Source organism: Cavia porcellus, unplaced genomic scaffold (assembly GCF_034190915.1).
Source record: "Cavia porcellus strain 051 isolate PalLab524CR breed Dunkin Hartley unplaced genomic scaffold, mCavPor4.1 scaffold_7, whole genome shotgun sequence".
Taxonomy (NCBI): domain Eukaryota; kingdom Metazoa; phylum Chordata; class Mammalia; order Rodentia; family Caviidae; genus Cavia; species Cavia porcellus.
In genome coordinates, this window is record NW_026947490.1 from 80,282,841 (window position 1) to 80,305,959 (window position 23,119).

General features: G+C 33.6%; 1 protein-coding gene across 3 annotated transcripts in view; it reads left to right on the forward strand.

Moving 5' to 3' along the window:
• The window catches only part of Rev3l (REV3 like, DNA directed polymerase zeta catalytic subunit), a 160,693-nt gene that overhangs the window by 115,726 nt on the left and 21,848 nt on the right, over positions 1–23,119 (forward strand). For 2 of the 3 annotated variants that reach the window (XM_063252366.1, XM_063252367.1), the window contains exons 17-25: positions 2,956–3,148; positions 4,433–4,544; positions 6,792–6,907; positions 9,671–9,789; positions 14,861–14,979; positions 18,797–18,938; positions 19,657–19,901; positions 20,766–20,874; positions 22,895–23,101. In XM_063252366.1, coding sequence (XP_063108436.1) covers positions 2,956–3,148; positions 4,433–4,544; positions 6,792–6,907; positions 9,671–9,789; positions 14,861–14,979; positions 18,797–18,938; positions 19,657–19,901; positions 20,766–20,874; positions 22,895–23,101 — 1,362 coding nt within the window. Of the gene's footprint in view, positions 1–2,955; positions 3,149–4,432; positions 4,545–6,791; positions 6,908–9,670; positions 9,790–14,860; positions 14,980–18,796; positions 18,939–19,656; positions 19,902–20,765; positions 20,875–22,354; positions 22,482–22,894; positions 23,102–23,119 lie in introns of those variants that run through there. The other variant, XR_010048503.1, reaches the window with a different exon arrangement.

A 23,119-nucleotide genomic window follows, 5' to 3' on the forward strand; every position in this document is an offset into this window, starting at 1 on the left:
GGTGGAAATTATGTTTTCATTGTTTATGTTTGTGCTTTTGGTATAGTACATACTAGCAAAGTGGCTCCCGAGAACTTCGAATATGTCCTGTACAACTGAGAAACTGAACTTCTATGTTTTATTTAATTTTATTTAATTTAATCTTAAAAACTGATGCTGGACTCAAAAGTTTGAAAAGTCATGCTGGATTCATGTATGCCTAAGTATTTGAAACTACCTTTTCAACTGTAAATTTTATGAAATGTAAATATGGATCAAGTAGTTTCATAGAAAATTTAGCATTCATAGTGAGTGTTAGAAATATATAAAGTATACCGATTTCAAAGACTTACTAGGTAGAAGAATGTAGGTTATCTTATTCATAATTTTTATATTGGTTATATATTGAAAGAAGTTTTAGATACGTAAGTTGAAAATCCTTAATCCAAACTCCAAAATCTGAAACTTTGAGTTACTGATATGATTGTGCTTGTGGAAAATTTCATGCCTACCCTCATGAGATGAGCTATAGTAAAACTGCTTAGTAACTAAAAATGCTGTATAAAATTATCTTCAGGCTAGCTTTATGTGGGTATTTAACAGTTTTTGTTACATCCCCAAGATACTTTATTATGTATATGCAAATATGATTCAAAACACTTCTGTCCTAAGCATTTTGGATAAAGGATTCTCAACCTATACTGAATAAAATAAATGTTTTTAAAATAATTGAACATTTTTACTTTTTTTCTTTGTGGCTATTAGAACATTTTAAAACATATGTGGCTTTTATTTCTGTTGGATGATGTTGGTTTTATATGTCTTAAGGCAGAGACTTAGTTAAACACATGTAAATTGTGATTTTTTAATTTATTTTTATTTTCTGTATTTATTTAGTTAATTTATTTATTTTACATTTTGTATGTTTTTAATTTTTTCCAGGTAGGGTTTATAATTATTACTTTCCCACACTGGATTATTTCTGATCCCACCATTTTTTCTTTCTTGCTTTTTGGTACTGGGGATTGAACTCAACCTCACACTTGCCGAGCAGGTGCTTATGCCACTTGAACTAAATCCCTGGCCCTAAATTGTGATTTTTAAAATTCTCACTTCTCTGTTTGTGCATTTTTCACTCAACAGAAGTGGAAAATAGCTTGATACATAGTTCACTTTTTGTACCTCACCTTGTTCTAACCCCTGAAGCCAAGAAAAATTATGGGATGAGCTCAATATATGTGAAACACACACACAAAATTAAAAATGAAAGAAATACTATGTTTAAAAAAACATTTTGCAAAACAAAACTGATAGACCTTATCACAATGACTTTTAAGACTTATTGTTTGATTATTTCCTTCTTATTTGTAAAATATAATTTTCTATGTATTTGTTATATGTATTCATTAATTTGCTTTGCGCAACCCCATTTCAGAAACACTATCCCTCTTGAAGTTACAGTCACTCAGAATGTCTGGTGGGCTGCTGACAACTCCTTCCTCTCCTCTTAAGAGTCCTAACCGCCACTTGATGGCCAAAACAGGAAATGAGCCCCCCAAATCTATATTCTAGTCTTGTCTAGGAAAATCTCTGTGGCTAGCTCTGTATTCCATGTTTGCTCAAAGTAATATCCACAAGAGCGATACTGCATTTTATATGGCGCTTTTGAGATGTGAAGTTATCTAGTAATGAAATCTAGACTCAATCTGAAATTGTCTTCAGTCTTCTCCATAGTCTTTCCATATTTTCATCCTTTTCTAATTAAACTGGTTATCTTGTTTTCTTAAGTTTGAGGGAGAGTTTCCCCATTTTAACGTTTTGTATTCATTGAAGTAGTGCATACTGATTATTAAAATAAGATACTGAAGTCTGTGCGTCTGAAGTTCTTGGGGCTTGTACACAGTTCACTGGTGAGAGTGCTTGCCTCGCATTAGTGAGGCCATGTGTTGTATTCCCAGCACCACAAAGAAAAGTAACATTAAAAGGTTTCTTCTCTTGGCTCCCCATTTCACTTTTTTAAAGTTTTAGTCTTTTAAAAAATAGAAACAAGAGTTTTATCTGTTTATTTCTTTTGCCTTCCTACTAGTACATACATAATTAATGTTCTTTGTTTTATAAAGTATTTCATAACAATCTACTAATCAACACAAGCAGTATTACTTATATGTGGTAAAAATTCAATCAGGACCAAAGATTTACAGTGAAAAGTAAGCTTTCTTTCTGTCTCACTCTACTCTCTTCTCCAAAGGCAGTAAGTAGTTCTACACTTTGTATGTCTCTTTGCATGCCACTGTGTCCAGCTCTTTTTATTTTAGAAAAAAAAACCTGAGAATTAAAGTTGAGATTTTTAATTAACATAGGAATATACATGTGGAAAGCAATTTTTATTATCTGTCAAAGAATATATACATGAGTAAAATATGATACTTGATACCATATTGTGTGTGTGTATGGGGGAGAGGGGAAGAGAGAGAATAAAATAAAAGATAAATAGGAAGATCTTTTTTAAATGGATAGGGGAACAAGAGATGGATGGAGTAAGGGAGGAAAGGGGATAGAAAAAGAAATGAAGAAAAATACTGAAGATAGAGCTTTTACAAATGGGAAGGGAACCTGAGCTGGAGGGAAGAGGGAGAAATAGGAGGGTCGGGGGACAAAAGAATTAAGGTGTGTTCTGTACACATACCAACTCCCCACAATAAGTACAATCATGACATACTGCAAACATGTACTAAGAAGAAATAAACTTAAAGGAACTGTCATTGAAATGTAGCAAAGATTTTTAAAATAAAAATGTGTTGATTTATTCAATTCTCAGTAAAAATCAGTTTTAATTTGTGGCATGTTAAATTACAAGTTTGTCTCTTATGGCCTTTTTTTTAACACTTGTATCTTCTTAGAATTTTAGTGAAGAATATTTCTTTGAGTATGTAGATTTTAAAAATTTCTTTAATATAATTTTTATTTCTTTCATAGATACAAAATCTTACCCTAATCAGTGTGGAGTTACATGCTCGAACTAGAAGAGACTTAGAACCAGATCCTGAGTTTGATCCAATCTGTGCTCTTTTCTACTGCATCTCATCTGATACTCCACTGCCAGATACAGAAAAAACAGAACTCACAGGTGTAATAGTGATTGACAAAGAAAAGACAATCTCTGGTCAAGGTATTGTTCATTTTTATTAAGGATATAGATTATGCACACTGGGGTGATTCTTTTAACAAGGAGAAATTTTGTGCTGTTCTTGTTTCTAAAAATGTTTACTGAGTTAGGAGTAGAAAGCTGTGGGCAATTTTTGTTCATGATCCATTATTTTTGCTTAATTTATTGTCAAAAATCAGAAGGTGCTTGGGGTGGTAGAGCACTTATCTAGTTTGTGCACGGCCCTAGGTTCAATCCTCACTCAGTACTGCAGGAAAAAGGAAATAATGACATAAAGATCTTGAGACAGTTCTAATTAACATATGTAATTTGATCTAAATATCATTTTATATTCATACAGAATCCAATTAGGCCAACTGGAGTAGACTACTGTTTGCATATGTAGCTATTTTGCTGCCAATACAGAATTCTTCTTAAGAGTTTTTAAAGACGCTTTCTAACTTTGTTTATATCTTTGAAAATACATACAATTTGGTTCAGTTTCTTCATATACTATACTAAATCAGCATTTTATAAAATGCATTTCTTTGCAGTTATAATGGTTATTGTTACAAATAAATTCAGTCTACTTAGAAGTCTGAGCACAAAACTAAATAAACATTTTTTTTTTTTTTTTTTTTTTTTTTGTCTTTTTCCTTTTTACCGGTACCAGGGATCGAACTCATGACTGACTGCTTGCAAGGCAGGCGCTTATGCCACTGAGCTAAATCCCCAGCCCCTAAATAAACATTTAAAGTTTAATCATTGCTGTTCTTGAAATGGATCATACTACCTGTGACAAACCAGTCATTGAATCCTCATGAACATCTCAGGATAGTTTGGTCATTTGAACCTTTGGTTTGAATTCAGCTAGTCTGGGAAGTTGTGACATCATGGAAATATGCAGTAAAAAGCAGGACTGTGTTTTTGGTGTCCTCTGACCCTCCTGGAAGAGGGAGTAGTTGAGCATTTTGAGAATATTTGTGATGAGAATATTCTCTGTTAAGCAAACCTCTTTCCACTACAAAAATTGAACACAGAAATAAAGTAATAATTTTTTTGTGGGTAATATGTCTTTATCGGGGGATTTTGCAAATACAAATTTTTTAGGAGAGATAAGAAATTTGAAATTTTACTCATGTCAAATCAGAAATTTTTCAAGAAGTTCAATTGTATTTTTACAATGGAGAATGCTTTCTTTGAAATATTTCAGTAGCACACTTAGTCATAAGTAAGAGTTTTTACTTTTTTTATAATGCTTTGTTACATAATGCAATATATATAGCCAACATTTTGTTTATTTCTTAGATATCAGATATCAGACTCCATTACTTATCAGATCTGGAGTAACAGGATTAGAAGTTACCTATGCTGCTGATGAGAAGGCACTTTTTCAAGAAATTACACATATAATAAAGAGGTATAATTTTGTATTTTCTGATTTTTCCAGCCTTTCTTTATCTAGTTTTTTCATGCCGCTATAGATATTATAGATAATAGTATGAAAAAGAAAAAAAACTTTTTCTTACAGCCTTTGAAAGTAGAGAATGATCTTTAGAATTATTTTATACTCAGTCTCCTATCATCATCACCATTTCCTTTGGATAAGGGATAAGGAAAACAGTATTTAATTCACAAGATTAATGAGCCAGAGAAAGAAAAATATTTTCTCAGTGTCTTAACTTCCTACTTGAATTTTAGGGTGATTTTTCTGTGGTGCTAAAATAGAAGTCCAACCTGGCCAGTAGCACATTTCTGTAATCACAGCACTCTGGGAGGCTGAGGCAGGAAGATCACAAGTGTGAGCCTCATCTAGACAACTTAGTGACTTCGTGAGATCTTGTCTCAAAATAAAATAAAAATTTACAAAAAAGCTAGGGATGTAGTACAGGCCCTGAACTGAATCCCCAGTACTTAAAAAAATTAATAAATAAAAGTCAGTGGTAGCTACATTGTAATGCTTGTTCTAAGTCACATCTACTACTAAGCAGCCAAATGGATTGGTTCTTTAGTGTATGTGTGAAAATCCTTCCCCTCTTCCATGCCTAATGATCCTTAGAGCCACTTGGTTCTTCTGTCTTGGTTCTTTCTCATACGCAGCCATTACCCAGTCTTACCAGGAAATGCACCGGCTGTGGAGAGTTTCTGTCTTTGCCCTAACCAAGAGTGTTATGTTGGAAAACTAATTAGGAAGGGCGTGGGGTCCTTCTCTTCGCAAGTTTCCTTTCTGGGTATTCACTTCATTTGTTGCTTACTGTTTCGTTTTTCCTTGCTTCTCCAATACCACAATCTTGCTGCTCTTTTTTCCAGAATTACCAGCCATGTGGCCCACTCTACAAAACACTTTTATGTAGGTTGGTGAGAAGATCCATTTGCTTGTTTTATTAATCAGTATTTAGTAAATCAAGACATTTTCCTAGAAATTTTGGCCCTATTTGTAAAGAGAAAAGCTCATACATAACATTTACATTATCCTTTTCTCTTAACAGTGTTGAGGACTACTCTGCAAGTCTGGTGTAACTATGGGTCACAAACAGATCACTGCATATTAAAATTGATAATAATACACTTTCACAGGGCTTTTAGTAAAGAATAAATAAAACAAGATGTTTTTGCAGAGGTTTGTATCTAGGTCTTTTTACATCACCATTTAAATATTTCAGAATTAAAAATAAAATACTTTTATGACATTGTGAATTCTGAATTATTGCTGGCCAAGTTAAAGCGAAAGCCGTTCAACATCTACTTTAAGAAAGTAGCTATGAAAGTATGATAAAATATTAGCAAATCATTTTTAAAGTACAGGCTTGATGCTCTGGTCATGACCCATTGTTACATCAAAACATGGCATAATAGTCTAGCCATAAATGGCTTGTAAAAGTAAATTAGCATGATCTAATACTTCAGTCACTTGTTGATGCTCAGGATATTGATACAATTTGAGCAACCTACATATCCCACAGTTGTTACATAAAATCCAAATTCTTTAATTTTGGTAAGGTGTTGCTCTACCTTTGAGCATTTACGAAGAATACAAAAATCAGACTAATTTTGAAGTTCTTGATAGGACTACTGCATTTTTTGCTCTCAGAACTTAGTTGACTATCATCAGTTGCTGTCTTTCCCATATAATTTTCCCTTTGAAGTAAATTTTCACATTTATTTTCCTTCATACAGTAGCCAAACATTTCTTTGTGATACAACCTGAGGCTCCTTCTGAGTTAGATCCAGGACGTCAATAAAGCCTTACTAGCATAACTCTGGGACCACAATAAGCACGTTTTGCTCTTAGCTACTAATGCTTACCTTCTCCACATTAATTTCACACTGTTAATATTTCAATTTGTCATTAGACTGAATCACATATCTCTTAAGTTGAGAGAACAAACGTCATTACTTGGCCTTTTTGTGAGAATCAAGTCATTCCATAATTAAGAAAAAGAGGGTGCTTTGTTTTTATTGCTTAGCATTAAAACATGTAAGAACTGTCAAAGTGTTGGGATTAGAAGGAAAAATGGCAGCAGAATGACCTGGTACTGTATCCATTCATTCCTGCTATAGATACCACTGTATCATACCTTTACCATCTGAAAACCATTATTATTTTTTTTTAATCATGAAGAAACAGTTGTGGTTAAAGATCTAAATATGAGCCTTTGTTTTTTAGGTATGATCCTGATATTCTGCTTGGATACGAGATTCAGATGCATTCCTGGGGCTATCTCTTACAGCGAGCTGCTGCCTTAAGTGTTGACTTATGTCAGATGATCTCTCGTGTGCCAGGTATGCAGAGTTGTGAGCATTTTGTGGCAGTTCAGTGCAAATTATAAAGTCGATAAAGACAAAATCTTTAAAAAGTACTATTGGCCTATCTCACTTTTAATAATAAATTATGTTGTATAACTCCATTATAGAAAAATTTAAAAATCGAGAGAAAAAGAAAAAATTTCCCAGTTAACTGCTATATATGATTTTAGTACATTTGCTGAAGTTTTTTTATACTTTCAGTCTTTTTATACATATCTTTTAAAATATAACTTTGTTCATACCATACATTCCATTTTTATTATGCTTTTTTCATTCAGCATCCTTTAAGTGTTTTCTTGGATTATGAGATAGTCTATATAATCTTTGTGATGATGCATAATAGTTCTTTGATTTGATATACCATAATTTTATTCTATTTCTCTAGTTCTATGTTTTGGCTGGTCAGAAAACATAATAAGGAGAGAAACACTAAAGTTAATTAATTAATGATTTTAATTTGAATGTCAGGCTAGGAAAATTGCATGAATTTTGAATGCTATTACCAGTGGCTTAATTCTGTCTGAAGAGGGAGAGTAATAATATTGATACCAAAATTACTTTCTAAAGCACATTTTAAAGGTATATTTTCTTTACAATTACAGATTTTTAATGAATTTGTCTCAACTCTGACCAAAGAAAGTAACATATACTTTGGGAGGCTCAAAAAACAAATACAAAATTAATCATAAGACCACCTTGGAGAGGTTGTGACTTCAATAAACGTGGCTCAGTGGTTGATAAATTTTCATGGGAATGTTGAAGTCATAGGTTCAAAGAGTAAATATTTCGAGCTTTGGAAAAGCATAGGTTACAAATAGAGATACTTTTATTAGTTTCTGGTTCTTTTGTGTAACAGGAATGTATCATGTTTTTCGGCATCCTTTGGGATAGTCTTCTGGATTCTTGGGATAGGCAGCACTGGTGTTAATTACTTTAGTCAATTGTAATGGTTAAGGCATATAACTTGGATAAGAAGAGTAAGTGAAAACTCATGTCTTGTTTAAAGTGCTTGCCTAGTATGCATAAGGCCCTACGTTCAATCTCCTGTATACAGAGAATTTAGAAAGCTCATGTCCTTTTAAAATCGTAAGTGAAACTATTTTTACGAAACAACATTGTGCAATAGAAAAGACTACTAGAGAAGCAGCACAGTAGTAGTTAGCATAGATTCTAGAGGAAAAGAGGAAATTCTAGGTGGAAATCTGGGCTACTGCCTCAGTTTACTCGTCTTAAAATAAAAAAATAACAGAACTTGCAAGATGATTGAGAAGTATTTAGAACTGTGGCTAACAACAGAAAATACATTACATGTATTTTTGCCAAGTGAAAAAATAGCTTTTAAATGTGTTCTCTTTAACATAAAAATGAAATAACAGCTGGGTAAGTATACATGGTCTTTGGAGAAGGTAACCTGGTTTAAAAAAGCAATTCTAAAAAATTCTAGTTTTCTTATAGTGCAACTCAGGGCAAGATCTGTTCCTGAGTAGAATTTTCTGTAATGCAAGATAAAACTTAAGAGTCACTGAATTAAAATAGAAGAGATAATGTTAGGAAAGTCCTAGAGCATAATAGATGTATGGTATATGATAAATATTTTTACTATTCCACAGCCACTAATCAACAAAATTTACCTGTACTTAGTGTTGTATAGGAAAAAACATTCTAATTTCTATTCTAGGTAAAATTGCTACCTAAAAAGTTAGACATAGGCCAGGTGCGGTGACACATCCCTGTAACCCAGCTATATGGAAGTCTGACCCTGGAAGATTGCAAATTTGAAGCCAGCCTGGAGTGAGACCCTGATTCAAAAAAAAAAAAAAAAAATTGGGGATGGGTCATTGTCAGTGGTAGAACATCCTTTCTACCATTTGCTGCCAGTGCCTCCTGTCTGCACGAAGAGAGAATGACAGAAAAGGGGTTGAGGAGATGGAGAAGAGGAAGGCAAGGGAAGGAACGAAAGAGAAGCTCAGAGCTACCTTTGCTCTGGGTAATTTCTCCATTTATGATAGAATTTCAATCTGAATTTGAACATCATTATTTGATGTCAGCAAATTTTCAGTGAATTATTTGAGTTAAAAGCTCTTTTTTTTTTTTCAAGAGATGACATCTATAACAATACTAAAACCAAACAAATGTTACAGCACTAGGTATTTATAAAAGTCATAGCACAAATTACCAAATTTAAAGGGAAGTGGGTCTAAATATAGTCATTCCTCAGAATCCACGGATTCTACATTTACTTTCAACCAACCACAGATCAAAAAATGTTTTAAAAATATCTGTGCTAAAGCTGTATGGATGTTTTTGTTGCTACTATCCTCTAAACAGTACATATCACAATTATTCATGTTGTATTAAATATTATAAGTAATTTAGGTTTTATACAAACACTAAACCATTTTATATTAGGGACTTTAGCTCCACATTACGGTATTTTGGTATTTGCAATGAATCCTAGGACCACTCCCCATCCCCACAGATAATGAGGGACAACAGTATCCAGCAGATAGAAAAAGAAAAAGAGAATCTGTATGTTCAGGTACGTTTGTTTCACAAAATTGTTTTATACTAAGCAATATTTGTTTTTATTAGTCAAACTAATGCTTATTCTGGGTCCAAGATAAAAATAGACTGTGAATTACATTGCATCCTTAATTTTTATCCTCATATTCTTTGGCACAATTTATTTGAAAATTTGTGTGCCAAGAGTCCCAATATAATCTATATTTGTTTCTATAGATGACAAAATTGAGAACAGATTCGCAGCTGAAAGAGATGACTATGGATCAGATACAATGAGCGAGATAAATATAGTTGGCCGAATTACACTAAATCTTTGGAGAATCATGAGAAATGAGGTAAAGTTCTTTACCTAAAGTTTTTGGAAATAAATAGATTACATCAATCTAACAATCATTATAGAACATTAGTATGATTTACTATATAACTTTTTCTGTGGATTGTTTTATTATGCTAGAGTTACAGAATACTACTTTCAAACATGCAAAACTACAGATGTATTAGATTTAATGTTATTAATGATTTAAATTTTTTCTATTTGTCTATATAATCTAGAGCTATAATAAAATGTTACAAGTGTTGAATGTTGTATAATTTTGTCATTTTTTGCACTTGGGATAAATTCATTTTGGCCTTGTTGATGTATTATAGTTAGAAAATTTTTGTATAGACTTAGGAAAAAATTTCTCATACTAAGGGTATTTATATACTGGACCAAATTAATCAGATAAATTGGGGAGACAGTGTGTGGAATAACAGTACTAATTAATAACAGTATTCTATTGAGTCGAGAGCCCAGGTAAGAACATTTTGGTTGAGTGGTTTTAACAAACTATTCCATTAATTTGCAGTCACTTAGAGGAATGATAAGAAAAAAATAAGATCGTATGATAATCTAGATAATACTTTCATCCTTGCAGTTTGCTAGTTTCTCTTACTAAAATGTGAAAAGACCCCAGCTTTTGGATTATATCAACTAGAGGAAAATTCATTCTTCAATCACTTACACTTTTAAACTTTCTCACACATAGTTTCTGTTTACTGTTTACACACTTTGATTCTTTTGGACTGGAGTTATTTTTTTTTTTTTTGAGCCTTTTCACATGATAATTCTATCAGATGAGAAAATGTATTGGTTAAATGAAATTCAAATATCTCCATTTTCCTTATTTCCTCTTTGTACCAGGAGCTTAAGTTATGCTCTCATTTCATCTCATTTTAAAATGTACATCTACGTGAGGATAATGTTTTTTGTGTTCTCAAAGTATTATTATAGCATAAGAGTCTCCAGGACTTTAAAACAATTTATGGTGACATAACATAAGGTATAGAAAATACAGATTGTGTTGTATTTGGTATATATGTTCATATGTATATATGTATGTGTGTGTGCATATATATTTCTTAAAGTCTTCATTTAAACAGCAATCTGGGGGGCTAGGGATTTAGCTCAGCGGCATAAGTGCCTGTCTTGCAAGCAGGCAGTCGTGAGTTCGATCCCTGGTACCAATAAAAAGGAAAAAGACAAAAAACAAAAAAAGAAACCAGCAATCTGATATTTCCTGAGATGAAATATGAATTAAAATATATAGACAAAAAAATTGTTGAATATTAATTTCAGGGGCCTGTTTATCCTTGAGTATCTAGAAGCCAACAGAAACAAATCCAGTATTAGTTTAAAATTCACAAGTTAAGATTTTTTTCAAAATTGAGGGCCTTCTATAGTCTTTACTAAAACTTCAGTGTCAGAGTTTTTCTCTAATTCCAGTACATAGCATTTCTGATTATTGTTTGTAAATGTGAGGAATGACCATGACTCATAACCAAAGTTATGAGTCAATTTACCCTCTTTCTAGATGTGTCAAATTATATTGTCACTTTCCTCCCTATTCAGAAATAGTCTTGGCAGTGTTCATGAAACCCTGCATGAGCTTTGGTGGGGTACTGTTTTACACTGCAAGTTGTGAAATATCAAGAATTAGAATAAACGCTGGCCTTGGAATATTTCTTCATAGTAGAGGCCTTCAAATTACGTTGTCTGGATGTGCATAGTATTATGGGCTCTTTTTTAATCTTTGTGTCTTTTATCTGAGTCTCCCTCATGACACTTATCAATTTCTGACTTCTATCATTATTTTAAAATCTGAATAGTTCTTACAAATAACTAAATTTAAAGTAATGTGACTGAGGGGCTGGGGGTTTAGCTCAGCGGCATAAGCACCTGCCTTACAAGCAGGCAGTCATGAGTTCAATTCCCGGTATCGATAAAAATGAAAAAGACAAAAAAATTTAAAAAATAAAAAAAATAAAATAATGTGACTGGGCATGGTGGCCCATGCCTATAATCCCAGCACTCAGGAGACTAAGGCAAGAGGATTGTGGTGAGTTTAAGGCTAGCCTGAACTCCATAGTGAAACCCTGTCTCAAAAAAGACAAAAAAAAAAAAAAAAAAAAAAAAAAAAAAAAAAAAAACCACAAAAATAAAAATAATATTGTATAATCACTTTATAAAACAAAATTAAATGCAGAAAAGTATGTAAAATGAAAGTGAAAATCCTCAGCTGAGCAGCTCATCTGCTCAGCAACTGTGTTTCCTAGATACACTTTACAGTGAAAAAAAGGTTATGTTTTTTTCTTTACCTACTTTGGGTTTGATTTCTTAATATAGTTGTTTTCACCTTCCTGTGTAACTCTGAACATGGAATTCCTGCTATGTCCAGGGACTATGGATTCTTAGTAACAAACACATTTTGTTTTTTGGGGGGTTTTTTTGGTACTGGGGATCAAACTTATGACCTCATGTTTGCCAGGCAGGCGCTTAAGCCACTGAACTAAAGCCCACGCCCAAACACATTATTTGTTAAACGGTAGTATTTATTATGTATTTGTTAACTGCTTGCTTAAATTGAAGAATATATAACTTTCCCAGATTATACTTAGAGACCTTATCAGTTTGAGGCGTTTCAAGAACTTGTCAAATGGGTAGAAACAGACTTTACTCAATGTGGCAACTACTACGCCACTGGTCCACAGATGGCCTTGGCCTTTGGTAAAGTTCCTTTGTTGTTACATACAAAGAGAGTCCTATGTGGGTACAGATGTTAGTAGATGACAGATGTGGTAATGTAAGTCTGTGGAGTTCTCCCGTGATTGCATCTGTTTTCTCAGTCAATTAGGAATTACTGCTCTCAGCTAAGATGAGAATTGTGGAGAGGCTTTCTGAAGAGTATAAAATAATTATCTAAGAGAATTTGAGAGTGAATAATTATGAAAATATAGTGTAAATGCTAGGCAGCATTTAAAAGCCTATTTGAGATTTGCATCAGGAAATTAAAGTGATAGCTGCCAGCTATGTTTAGCTTCACAGATGGAAGTAAAGAGTAACAGAGGGTTACATCTGACCGCTGACCCAGACTGCTCTGTTTCCTTTAGGAACCTAATATCTGTTTGTTAACTCTCTACAACCTAGATACCCACTCCATGTCTTCTATCATTATTTTCATGTCTTTGCCCTCCTTATCTGCATTCTAAGACAGCTTTACTTTCCGGGTTACTCTTTCCCTCACTAACTTGTTTTTTTGGTTTATCTTTTCTGTTGTTTTCAGCGTGTGTTTTCATTCTGCTATTAGGGATTTTACCTTCATCATATAATCTTACTGTGGTTTTGTTTGTTTGTTTTTGTTTTTGACTCATCCTATTGCTTTTTGTGTCTTGTCAGGGTGTGTGTTTGTATGCAAGGACTTACACATTGTGAAAATTGTAGATAAAATAAAGCCAGCTTGGTTCACTGCCATGAGACAAGATTAGCATTCAGTCCTTATTTTGTACTTTCTGGATGGTGGAAGTGGAATTGTAATGTAGTAAGCAAATTGAAGTATCATTTGAAATGAACTATTCCTTATAATTCCAAACTGACCTATGAATGGAGACTACTTGGTTCCTTAAATTCCATTTTGCATTGAAATATCTGCCATTGTCTAGACTGAATTTGTCTTGTGGGTATTTTGAGACATGACATAACCTAAACCTGAGGCGTATGTTGAATTAATTTAAGCCCTTTTCAGTATTCTTTTTGTACTAACATAGCTTTTACAGACATATTTTGAAAATGAGAGACATTTTTGTCATTTTGTTTTAATCTTTTGCTTTTGCAATGAAATTAAGTGGCTATATAATACCCATTCATCGAGTCCTAGTACTAACAGTTTTTGGAAGGAAGATGAATGCTTACCTTTAACTAGCTAATTCATCCTTTAATATGCAATCCCACTTATTAGCCAGGCATCAAGAATTTGAAGAAGGTATAGAAAGACTAAAAAATTAGCTAGCTCAGCAGTGCTTCTGTTAGTATTCACACTGGCATAGTGTATAAAAAGAATTGGAATGTCTGGATTTCCTGCTTCTGGTGATCCCTTGGGCTGAGGTCTGAAGCAGTGATGAAGATACTGAGTGTGCTTTTTGAGTTGTTCATGCCAATAACTGCAACACAACATGGCTTCTGGCTAGAATGGATCGGAAGACTCTGGTGGATAAACGGCAAATCCAGCCCCATGAGCTTACTCTGTATTATGGCTGCTTGTCTCCATTGTGCAGCCCGACTTCTTTAAATTCACTTATCTTCTGTCTTTGTGGCATGAGAGTTTATGAACAACAGTCAAGTACTTTCATTGAAACTTCAATCTCATATAATTCAGTGCAGTTAGGGTTTTTTTTTTCTCTCTACCTCCCCATAACATGTTTCATTCCAGCCAAGTTTCCAGTGAACTTTATAATGAAAAGACCCAGGGGAGCAGGATGGATGTGGTCACTCTCAGGTAAAATCGAATACCCAAGAGTGCATCTAAGGGCATCGTCTCAGGACAGTTGTCCCATGATGGGCCATAGAAGTTTTACTATTTCCTGTTACATGGAGGAATTAAATTTTGGACTATAAAAGGATCTTACCAACCCTGGCTACTTGAAGATTTTACTGCTTCTTAGATGCTAGATAATACCATTAGGGGTGATTTTTGGCCATTTTCAGTATGACCTTTTACAATGGAAAATCTTACTATTCTATACATATTTATGAAGTCTTTGGGTAGGAAAAGGACTGCTCCAGATTTTACATGTAATAAAGGCAATTTTAAAGAAATAAACTTTTACAATTCTTAAAAAAGAGTTGCAGTCTCTTAAAAGTATTAAATGACCAAGGTCAATGTCACTATTTGTTTTTTTCCAATTATATATTGTTATTAAATGTTTCTGTCTAGTAAACTAGTTTTAAATTATGATTCAGTAGTAATGTAAATCACTTTTACAAATAGCTTTTTTATGTGAAATGTGTAAAGCAGTATTTTTTTTAAAACCAAATTTGCTACGTAATTATAAGCATTATTATAAATGGTGCTTTTTCTTTTTTTTTCTTAGGTGGCTCTGACTAACTATACCTTTGAAAATGTGAGCTTCCATATTCTTCATCAGCGGTTTCCCCTTTTTACCTTTCGGGTCCTATCAGATTGGTTTGATAACAAGACAGATCTATACAGGTAATATTTTATAACTCTGAACAATATTTCTTTAAAAATCATAATTGAGGTATACGCCATATATAATAAAATGCACATATGTAAAATACACTGTTCAGTGACTTTGTGAAGAATGTATTTGCTCTGAAACTGCTGCTCTTACACAGTAAAGGAACATATCTAACACCCACAAAATTCACTTAAACAAACTTGTGGTAAGCCTACCCAAAACTTAACCATCTAGATAAATACTAACTGCATTTCCTTTACTGTAGATTAATCTTGCCTGTTCTACAACTTGAAACAAATGGAAATCTTCATGTCACCTTTTCTTGTCCAGTTTCTTTAAAGAAACTCCACATAGTGTTGAGAGTCCCATGTTAGATAAACCATGTTGAAACTCAACAAATTGCACGTTCATTTTTATTCCTGAGTAGTACTGAGTTATATGAATATTTATCCATAACCTTTATCTATAATTTACCCATTCACCTGTTAGTAAACATGTGTGGTTTCTAATATGATACTACTATGGATGAAACTATAATAAATATTTCTATACATATCTTTGTGTGAACATACATTTTCATTTCTCTAGGAGTGGAATTGCTGGGTGGTCACATGATTATATGTTATAATATATATATGTATATTATTTATATATGTGTTAACATTTTAAGAAACTGCCAATTTGTTTTCTTTGGCAGTTTGTCTCTTGCAAGTCTGCTGGAAACAAATTCTCACAACTCTTATTTATCTGAAAATATCTTTATTCCACCCTTATTTTTTTCACTGTGTTATTCTAGGGTTGAGCTTTATTCTGTTTTTGCTTCTGTTTCACCACAAAGAGTTTCATTCCTTGTTCTTTTGACATTCATTATTTCTGATGAGAAGTTAAGTTTCATTTTTCCAGCGTATATAATTCATTTTCTTTTCAAAGTAAGATGTAATGAGCGGTAGTTGCTTGCTACTGTCTGTAAGCTTTACAGGAGAGTCAGGGGAGTTTCTCAGATCTTTTGGTCCACCTTAGCCTTTGGAAGTTTCTGTTCTTCCACTCTCCTAGAGGTGGAATTTTCTCAGCATTCCTGAGTTTCCACAGTGGCAGCAGAACCCAAGCAGGTTTCCTGGTCCTTCTCTAGAGGCAGCTTTTTTGTTTTCCTTCCTTAACAGTACTGTTCATTTGCCTAGAGTCGAAGGAAGGAAGGTTTTCTGTCCCTGGCTTGGTGACTTACTTACTTTGTACTCATTGCTGGGACAAAATACTCGACACCCAAAATGGAGGAAAGGTTTATTTCTTACAGTTCTTGGAGGTTTCAGTCCGTTCTCAGTTGGCTCCAAGGCAGGATGGCATGGCCAGCCACCATTCATGGCCAGCTGCAGACTGCATGGCTGAACCCAGCAAGAGAGAAGAGACACCTTCTTCCTGCTCTTACATCATATTCTGACTCCACCTAGGCGAGTGTAGCACTCACGCCACCAATCCATGCACTAGACAATGAACCAATCACAAACGCATAATTGCAGGAGGCTTGGGGGCCACTGACATAAACCATGACAGTTACTTCTGTATTTTCTACTGTCAGTCCCATGTTGGAACAAGGAGCATATCAGACCCAAGTTATTTCCTACGCTCCTCAATCTTGACAAAACTCAGTCTCTAAGTTCTGTCTCCTCTGCACATTATTGGTGCTTGGTTTTAAATTTTATCTAGTGTAGACCTTATTCTAGAGCAGGAAACTGCTAATGTATAATTTTTCTAGGCTTTCAGTTGAATGCTCAAGTTAACAAGAGGTTAATGAGGTTTCTCCACTTTAGCATTGCTAGGGCTTCAACCCCAGCTCTATCCTGAGCAGCTCTACCTGAATTCAATCCCAAGCGGCTGTTCCTTTGCAAGCCTCAAGTAGCTTTGTTCTGCTTATTTTCAGTTCAGCTGCTCACAAGGACCCATTCCTGTGTTTCTGACCCACACTTCCTGCCATTTGTATAGATATATACCATTTGTATACAATTTGTATATGTCTATTCATCAGCCAGTAGACATTTGGGTTGTATCTTAAGTTATTTTTCTCACGTTGTTGAGACAAAATACCTCATGACCAAAATTAAAGAAGAAAGGTTTATTTAGCCCACAGTTGTAGAGGTTTCATTCCATAATCAGTTGGCTCCAAGACAGAGTGGCATGGCAGAGGGGCAGCCATGCATGGTGGCGGAAGACAGCAAAAGCAACGAGCAAAATGGAGGAAGAGCAAGCCTTTTTTCCTCCCTTATATTGTATGTATGCTGCCCACCCTAGAGTGGGTATAGTACTTATACCATCTCCATGCACTCCTCTTGCACAGGATCAGTATGTCTACAAAGTGAGAACCCTGGCCCTCTGTTGTGCCACTTAGTTAAACTTCTAAAGTTCTTAAGTTGACACAACCATTACAACATCCTAGGGCATGTCCTCTACACCGTAGATTGTAGAACTGCTAAGTTACTTAGTTGAGCTTCTAAACTTCTCAAACTGACACAGTGTATCAGTCACTATAGGTTCTTTATACCTTTTATGCTTATTTTAATGTTTTTGTGAACATTTGTATTCAATTTTTTTGTGATCTATAACAAAGAGTTGGGTTGGTGGATTATGTGTTATGTGTTAATTCTATATTTAACAAAGTAATGTTTTCCAAAGTAGCTGTACTATTTTACATCCCCAGCAACACTGTGTGAGTATTCCAGTTTCTCCACATTGTTGACACTTGTTTTTATCTTTTTTTTCTTTCTGGTTTTATAGGAATGTACCACTCATTGCACCCAGCTGATTGCAATATATTTTAGTATTAATATGCTTTATTTTTTGGTGTTAGGGATTCAACCAAAGACTTCATGCATATGAGACAAGTGCTCTACCTCTGAGCTACATCCCTTAGCCCCATTAATATTCTTTTTCTTTTTCCTTTTTATCGGTACCGGGGATCGAACTCACGACTGCCTGCTTACAAGGCAGGTGCTTATGCTGCTGAGCTAAATCCCCAGCCCCCCATTAATATTTTTAAATGAAATGATAATATTCCTCTGGATTATTCCCCAGCCCCCAACCTTTACCCCCACCTTTCAAGTCCTGAGACTGAACTCGGGGACTTCACACTGAGCTATGTCCCAGAACAAGAGTTCTGGGATTGTAGGCATGATCTACCACACCTAGCTTTGGATCATTTTTATATTTTGAGAACATGTTATTAAATCAAAATTTCACTGTGTGTATTTATGGAAGGGTTTTATTATTTGTATTGTATACAAAAAATGTAGGGCAAAAGGTATAATTTTTGTTAAAAAATTGAGTCCAAAGAATAAGACTTTTTTGATAGTTTCACAGAAAATACTGACTTGCTGAATGTTTATCCCATGTATAATTATTTCCCTGAATTCACTATATTACTCTGTCTTTTCATATGCTTTAGACTAGTAGCCTCTAAAGCCTTTTTACAGCAGTAACCCAAAGCCTTTATGTTCTTTAAAAACTTGTTTGATAATTACTGTGTAATCAACAATGACAAGAAGAATAATAATTTTTATAATGAATGTAAAGCAGTCTCTAGCAAATATTGAAAATAAGTATCCATATTCTTATCACTTATCACAAGTTTTTTAAATTTTCCATGTTACTACTGGGTTTTATGCCTTAAAATGCCTGAAATTTTCTAATGTTTAACTCGTTTATATACTTGGCTTGTAATACAATTTGTTACTTTAAGTAAGTTCACTTTTAATATACAGGCTCTTATAAGAGACTAATACTATTTTCAAGTGTCCAGCTTTTTCTCTGATGCTTATAGCATGGATTCTTTTTTAACAGGTGGAAAATGGTTGACCATTATGTTAGCCGTGTCCGTGGAAATCTCCAAATGTTAGAACAGTTGGACTTGATTGGGAAGACCAGTGAAATGGCTAGGCTTTTTGGCATCCAATTTTTACATGTACTAACAAGGGGTTCACAGGTAGGAAGTAAATTTTTTTGTGCACTTTAACGTTTGTGTAAAAAAGCTCTGTTTTTAAGATGTTTGAAGTGATTTGATTTTTTAAAGTTTTTTCTAATCCAACTACCCAAAAGCTGAGTATCAAATCTTAGAACTTACAGAAAGGCTACCTTTTATTTTACATTTCTAATTTTGGCTTTTTCCAATTTCCTATTGACTATTTTAATGTAAAAATTAAGAATTTAAAAATCATGTGGTTTATATAACTTTAAAATGTTAATGAAAAAGGCCATCTGAAAAGCAGTTTAATCCATGTCTTTCTAACTTAATTTCCCAAAGGTATGATTTTATGGAAATCTATTTTCTGTTATATCTGTGGTCTCTTTTAAAATAAAAGTGGATAAAATGAAAATGGAAAATAATTTTATGTTTTCATATAACAAATACTTGAATACATACATAACTTGTTAAGCAGTACTACATTAAAATCACTCAAATTCCTTAATCTCAAAAAAATCCTTTAATTATTTATATGGATCTGTAGCAGTCTGCAGTCTACCAACTCTATAAATTTAACAAAAATAGAGTTGTAGTTACTTCAGAGAACTTATTTCCTTGATTAATTTTATTGCTTACAGACTATTTTTTTCTGAAAACATCACCAATAATCATATCTTCACATGGCCAATACTGTGTTTAAACTGTGTTCATTCTTTTTATCCTTCTTCTTTGCTTGCAGTACCGTGTGGAATCAATGATGTTGCGTATTGCTAAACCAATGAACTATATTCCTGTGACACCTAGTATTCAACAGAGATCCCAGATGAGAGCCCCACAGTGCGTCCCTCTAATTATGGAACCTGAATCCCGTTTCTATAGCAACTCTGTTCTTGTTTTGGATTTCCAGTCACTGTATCCTTCTATTGTGATTGCATACAACTACTGTTTTTCCACGTGCCTTGGCCATGTGGAAAACTTGGGAAAGTAAGATTTTTTAATATTTGCTGTTAGGAAATTTGTCCTCTATACTTTCTAAAATCATACAGACTTTGAGTGTCTTTTAGTTGTCTTACTAATTAAAGCAGATTATGTTGTAGATGGCTCATGTGAGGAAAATCATGGATACATAGATCATCCTAACTACTTTCTGTTTTACTGTCCATGAACATCTGTGGACTCTTACAAAATGAAAGTTATTTTTAATTGATGATATATCACTTTTCAGTGGGACAGTTTTGAGGGTTATTACCTTGTAATTGTAACTTCCTCTTCACTTTTCTTAGAAATAGCCCATAATTTTTGAAAAGTGAAATTGTTTTATTAATTCATGAAATTTGAATTTTATAAACTAAATGAGGATAGCACTATAAACTCTCAAAATAATTTTCTTGAATTAAAAGAGACACAGTCTTCCCTTCTAATATTTCTGAGTATTTGAGACCAGATATTGTGGGTTAGTCCATGGTATAGTCACCTTTTCATAGAAATACGGAAATTACAGCAGTAATCCTAATCCTGTTTTAAGAAAAAGATTTGGAAAGTTATTCATAATATTTTGTTTAAATTTTTCTTTAAGGAACTTAACACAGGGCAATTGTATGGAGTTGGAATTTGGTGTTTCAGTATAGATTTAGCCATAAATTTTAGAATAGTGCCATTGAAGAAATGTTTCTTTTAGTAAATTACAAATGTTTAAAGAACTTTGTTTTCATATTGAAGCAAGTAAACAAATTACTGAATATATGAATTAATGATTGGTTAATTAAAAACAAATTTTTGTTAGATTCCTAAAATTGCTCTGTCATGTGATTTTAGAAAATATTTGTTTAATGTTTTCTTTCTTTACAGGTACGAGGAATTCAAATTTGGCTGTACCTCTCTAAGAGTTCCTCCAGATTTACTTTACCAAATTAGGCATGACATTACAGTCTCCCCTAATGGAGTAGCTTTTGTCAAGGTAATATTCTCTTTTAAATGGAAAGAACCAACTATGGCTTAACTTTTGGAGAGCTAATAGTGGTTTAGATATTGTTGGCATTTACTAGAAAACAAACATTTAAGTTTGTGTGAATATTTCATCTCACAAAGTCAAAGATAAGGAATCTTATAAGAAATGACTTCAAAAAATCTAGTCATGTGTTTTTCTTGAATTTAGGTTTAAAATTTTCAAATTGTTAAATTTTACTTGATGAAATACTGAAAAATAAATGTACATATGGTATCTACCCACTATTAGAATCTGGCAGTCTTAATTAGCAATTTGATGATCAAAAATGTTACCTACAAAAATTTGAATGCTTTAATGGATACTGTTATCCTATATTATTTTAAATTAAATGACCTCATCTTTGACTTAATGGTACTGTAACATGTTTATCAATTGCATTTGGGGGGCAGTTCTTTTTGACACAAGGTCTCATTATGCAGTTCAGGCTGGCTCTGAGCTCATTTTGTACCCCAGGCTGGTCTTGAACTTACAACAATTCTACCTCAGCCTCCTGAGTGCTGGGATTACAGGCGTATCAATTGCATTTTTAAAAAGATTTAATCATACAGTTCTTTTTCTCTCTTCCTTATTTCCCCTGGGGAGAGGGCTACTGAGCCTCCAAAAAGAACAAATTAAAGATAGATCTAGTAGATTATACTGCCTCTCATATGGCAACTTCATTTTTAAAATTTCCTTAGCAATGAGTCTGTACTAGAATCATGATTCAGGGTGGTTAACAGTATAGTAGATCCAACTAGCCCTCAAATTCATTCTGGTGTACTTATCAAAAGTATCATTTTTCTACCAGAAAAGATAGTGCTATACAACAATTAGCAATTTAGATATAAGGAAGCTTTTTTTTAAACCAGAGTTCATGATATATTCCTCTTTTTTGGAAGTTCTTAAGGTATAGTAGTATTTCAAGGATCTTAATAGCTATGGATATAAATGAGATCTACTTGGAGACATAAAAATATTCTTTTTTAAAATTTCTCCCCATGTAAAAATCAGTTTTTACATCATACATTCCTACACATTTGATCCCTATTCTTTTTCCATTACATCTTAAAATATGATAGGTATTTCAAAAGGTACACCAAATGAATTAGAGGTTAGATATGTTCTCATTGTCAAATATTAGCTGCTTATATTACCTCCCACTTGAGCCACATTTTTAAACCTTACATCTACATTTTGACCAATGTGTAAAGCTTAGTGAAAATGAGATTTTAATATTCAAGAATGTGATTATCTTCTGCCTGAAGTTTTAATTACTACATTCAACATGCATTATTTTGCACGTGTGTGTGAATCATCAAAGTTAATACTGTTTTGTGGTTTTTATTCCTATCAGAGTTCTCATAAATTCTCCCTAGTCTTGATTAATACAAATGACTTCTTTTTTGGCAACAACAAATTTTATCACCTCATTATTCATCCCCTCTTCCAGATTGCTAATAAATATAGGCCGGAGGGGATGGCTTAGTGATCTAAGCATCAGATTTGAAATACCTAGAGTCCCTGGAACTGCAGGTTTGAATGTCAGCAGAGTCAACCCAGCTCATCATTCTTCCAAGGTAGATAAATGGAGTTCCATGCAGATTACTGTGTGGGGTCATTAGGATGAGATCTTTAAAAACTGAGATTGGTTATGAGTAACAGTCCCATTATCTTTCTGGAATGATGGGGGTTTCAAAATTTTGAACATTCCCTTTGAACCTGTATTGTCACTTATGCATTAATTGATATCCTCCTCCCTGGAGGTCTCTGAACTTGCAAAGAACTGCTGCTTTAGATTTATAAGCATTATAGGAACATTTTAGGAGAAAAATCTTCAAAAGAAAGAAAATATGATTTTGTATTGACAGCCACTAGTGAGTCATTTTTAGCTTGTTCCAATTCATGACATTGTTCCTTATTATACTGTGTTTTCTTACCTAAATCTATAATGTCCGAAAGATTTTACACATTCTCATTTCCTTTATGATAGCCTTCAATAAGGAAGGGTGTGCTACCAAGAATGCTTGAAGAAATTTTGAAAACTAGACTCATGGTGAAACAATCAATGAAGGCTTACAAGCAAGATAAAGCCTTGTCACGAATGCTCAATGCACGTCAACTAGGACTAAAGCTGATAGCAAATGTCACATTTGGCTATACAGCTGCTAATTTTTCTGGGAGAATGCCATGCATTGAGGTAAGTGACATAGCTGTA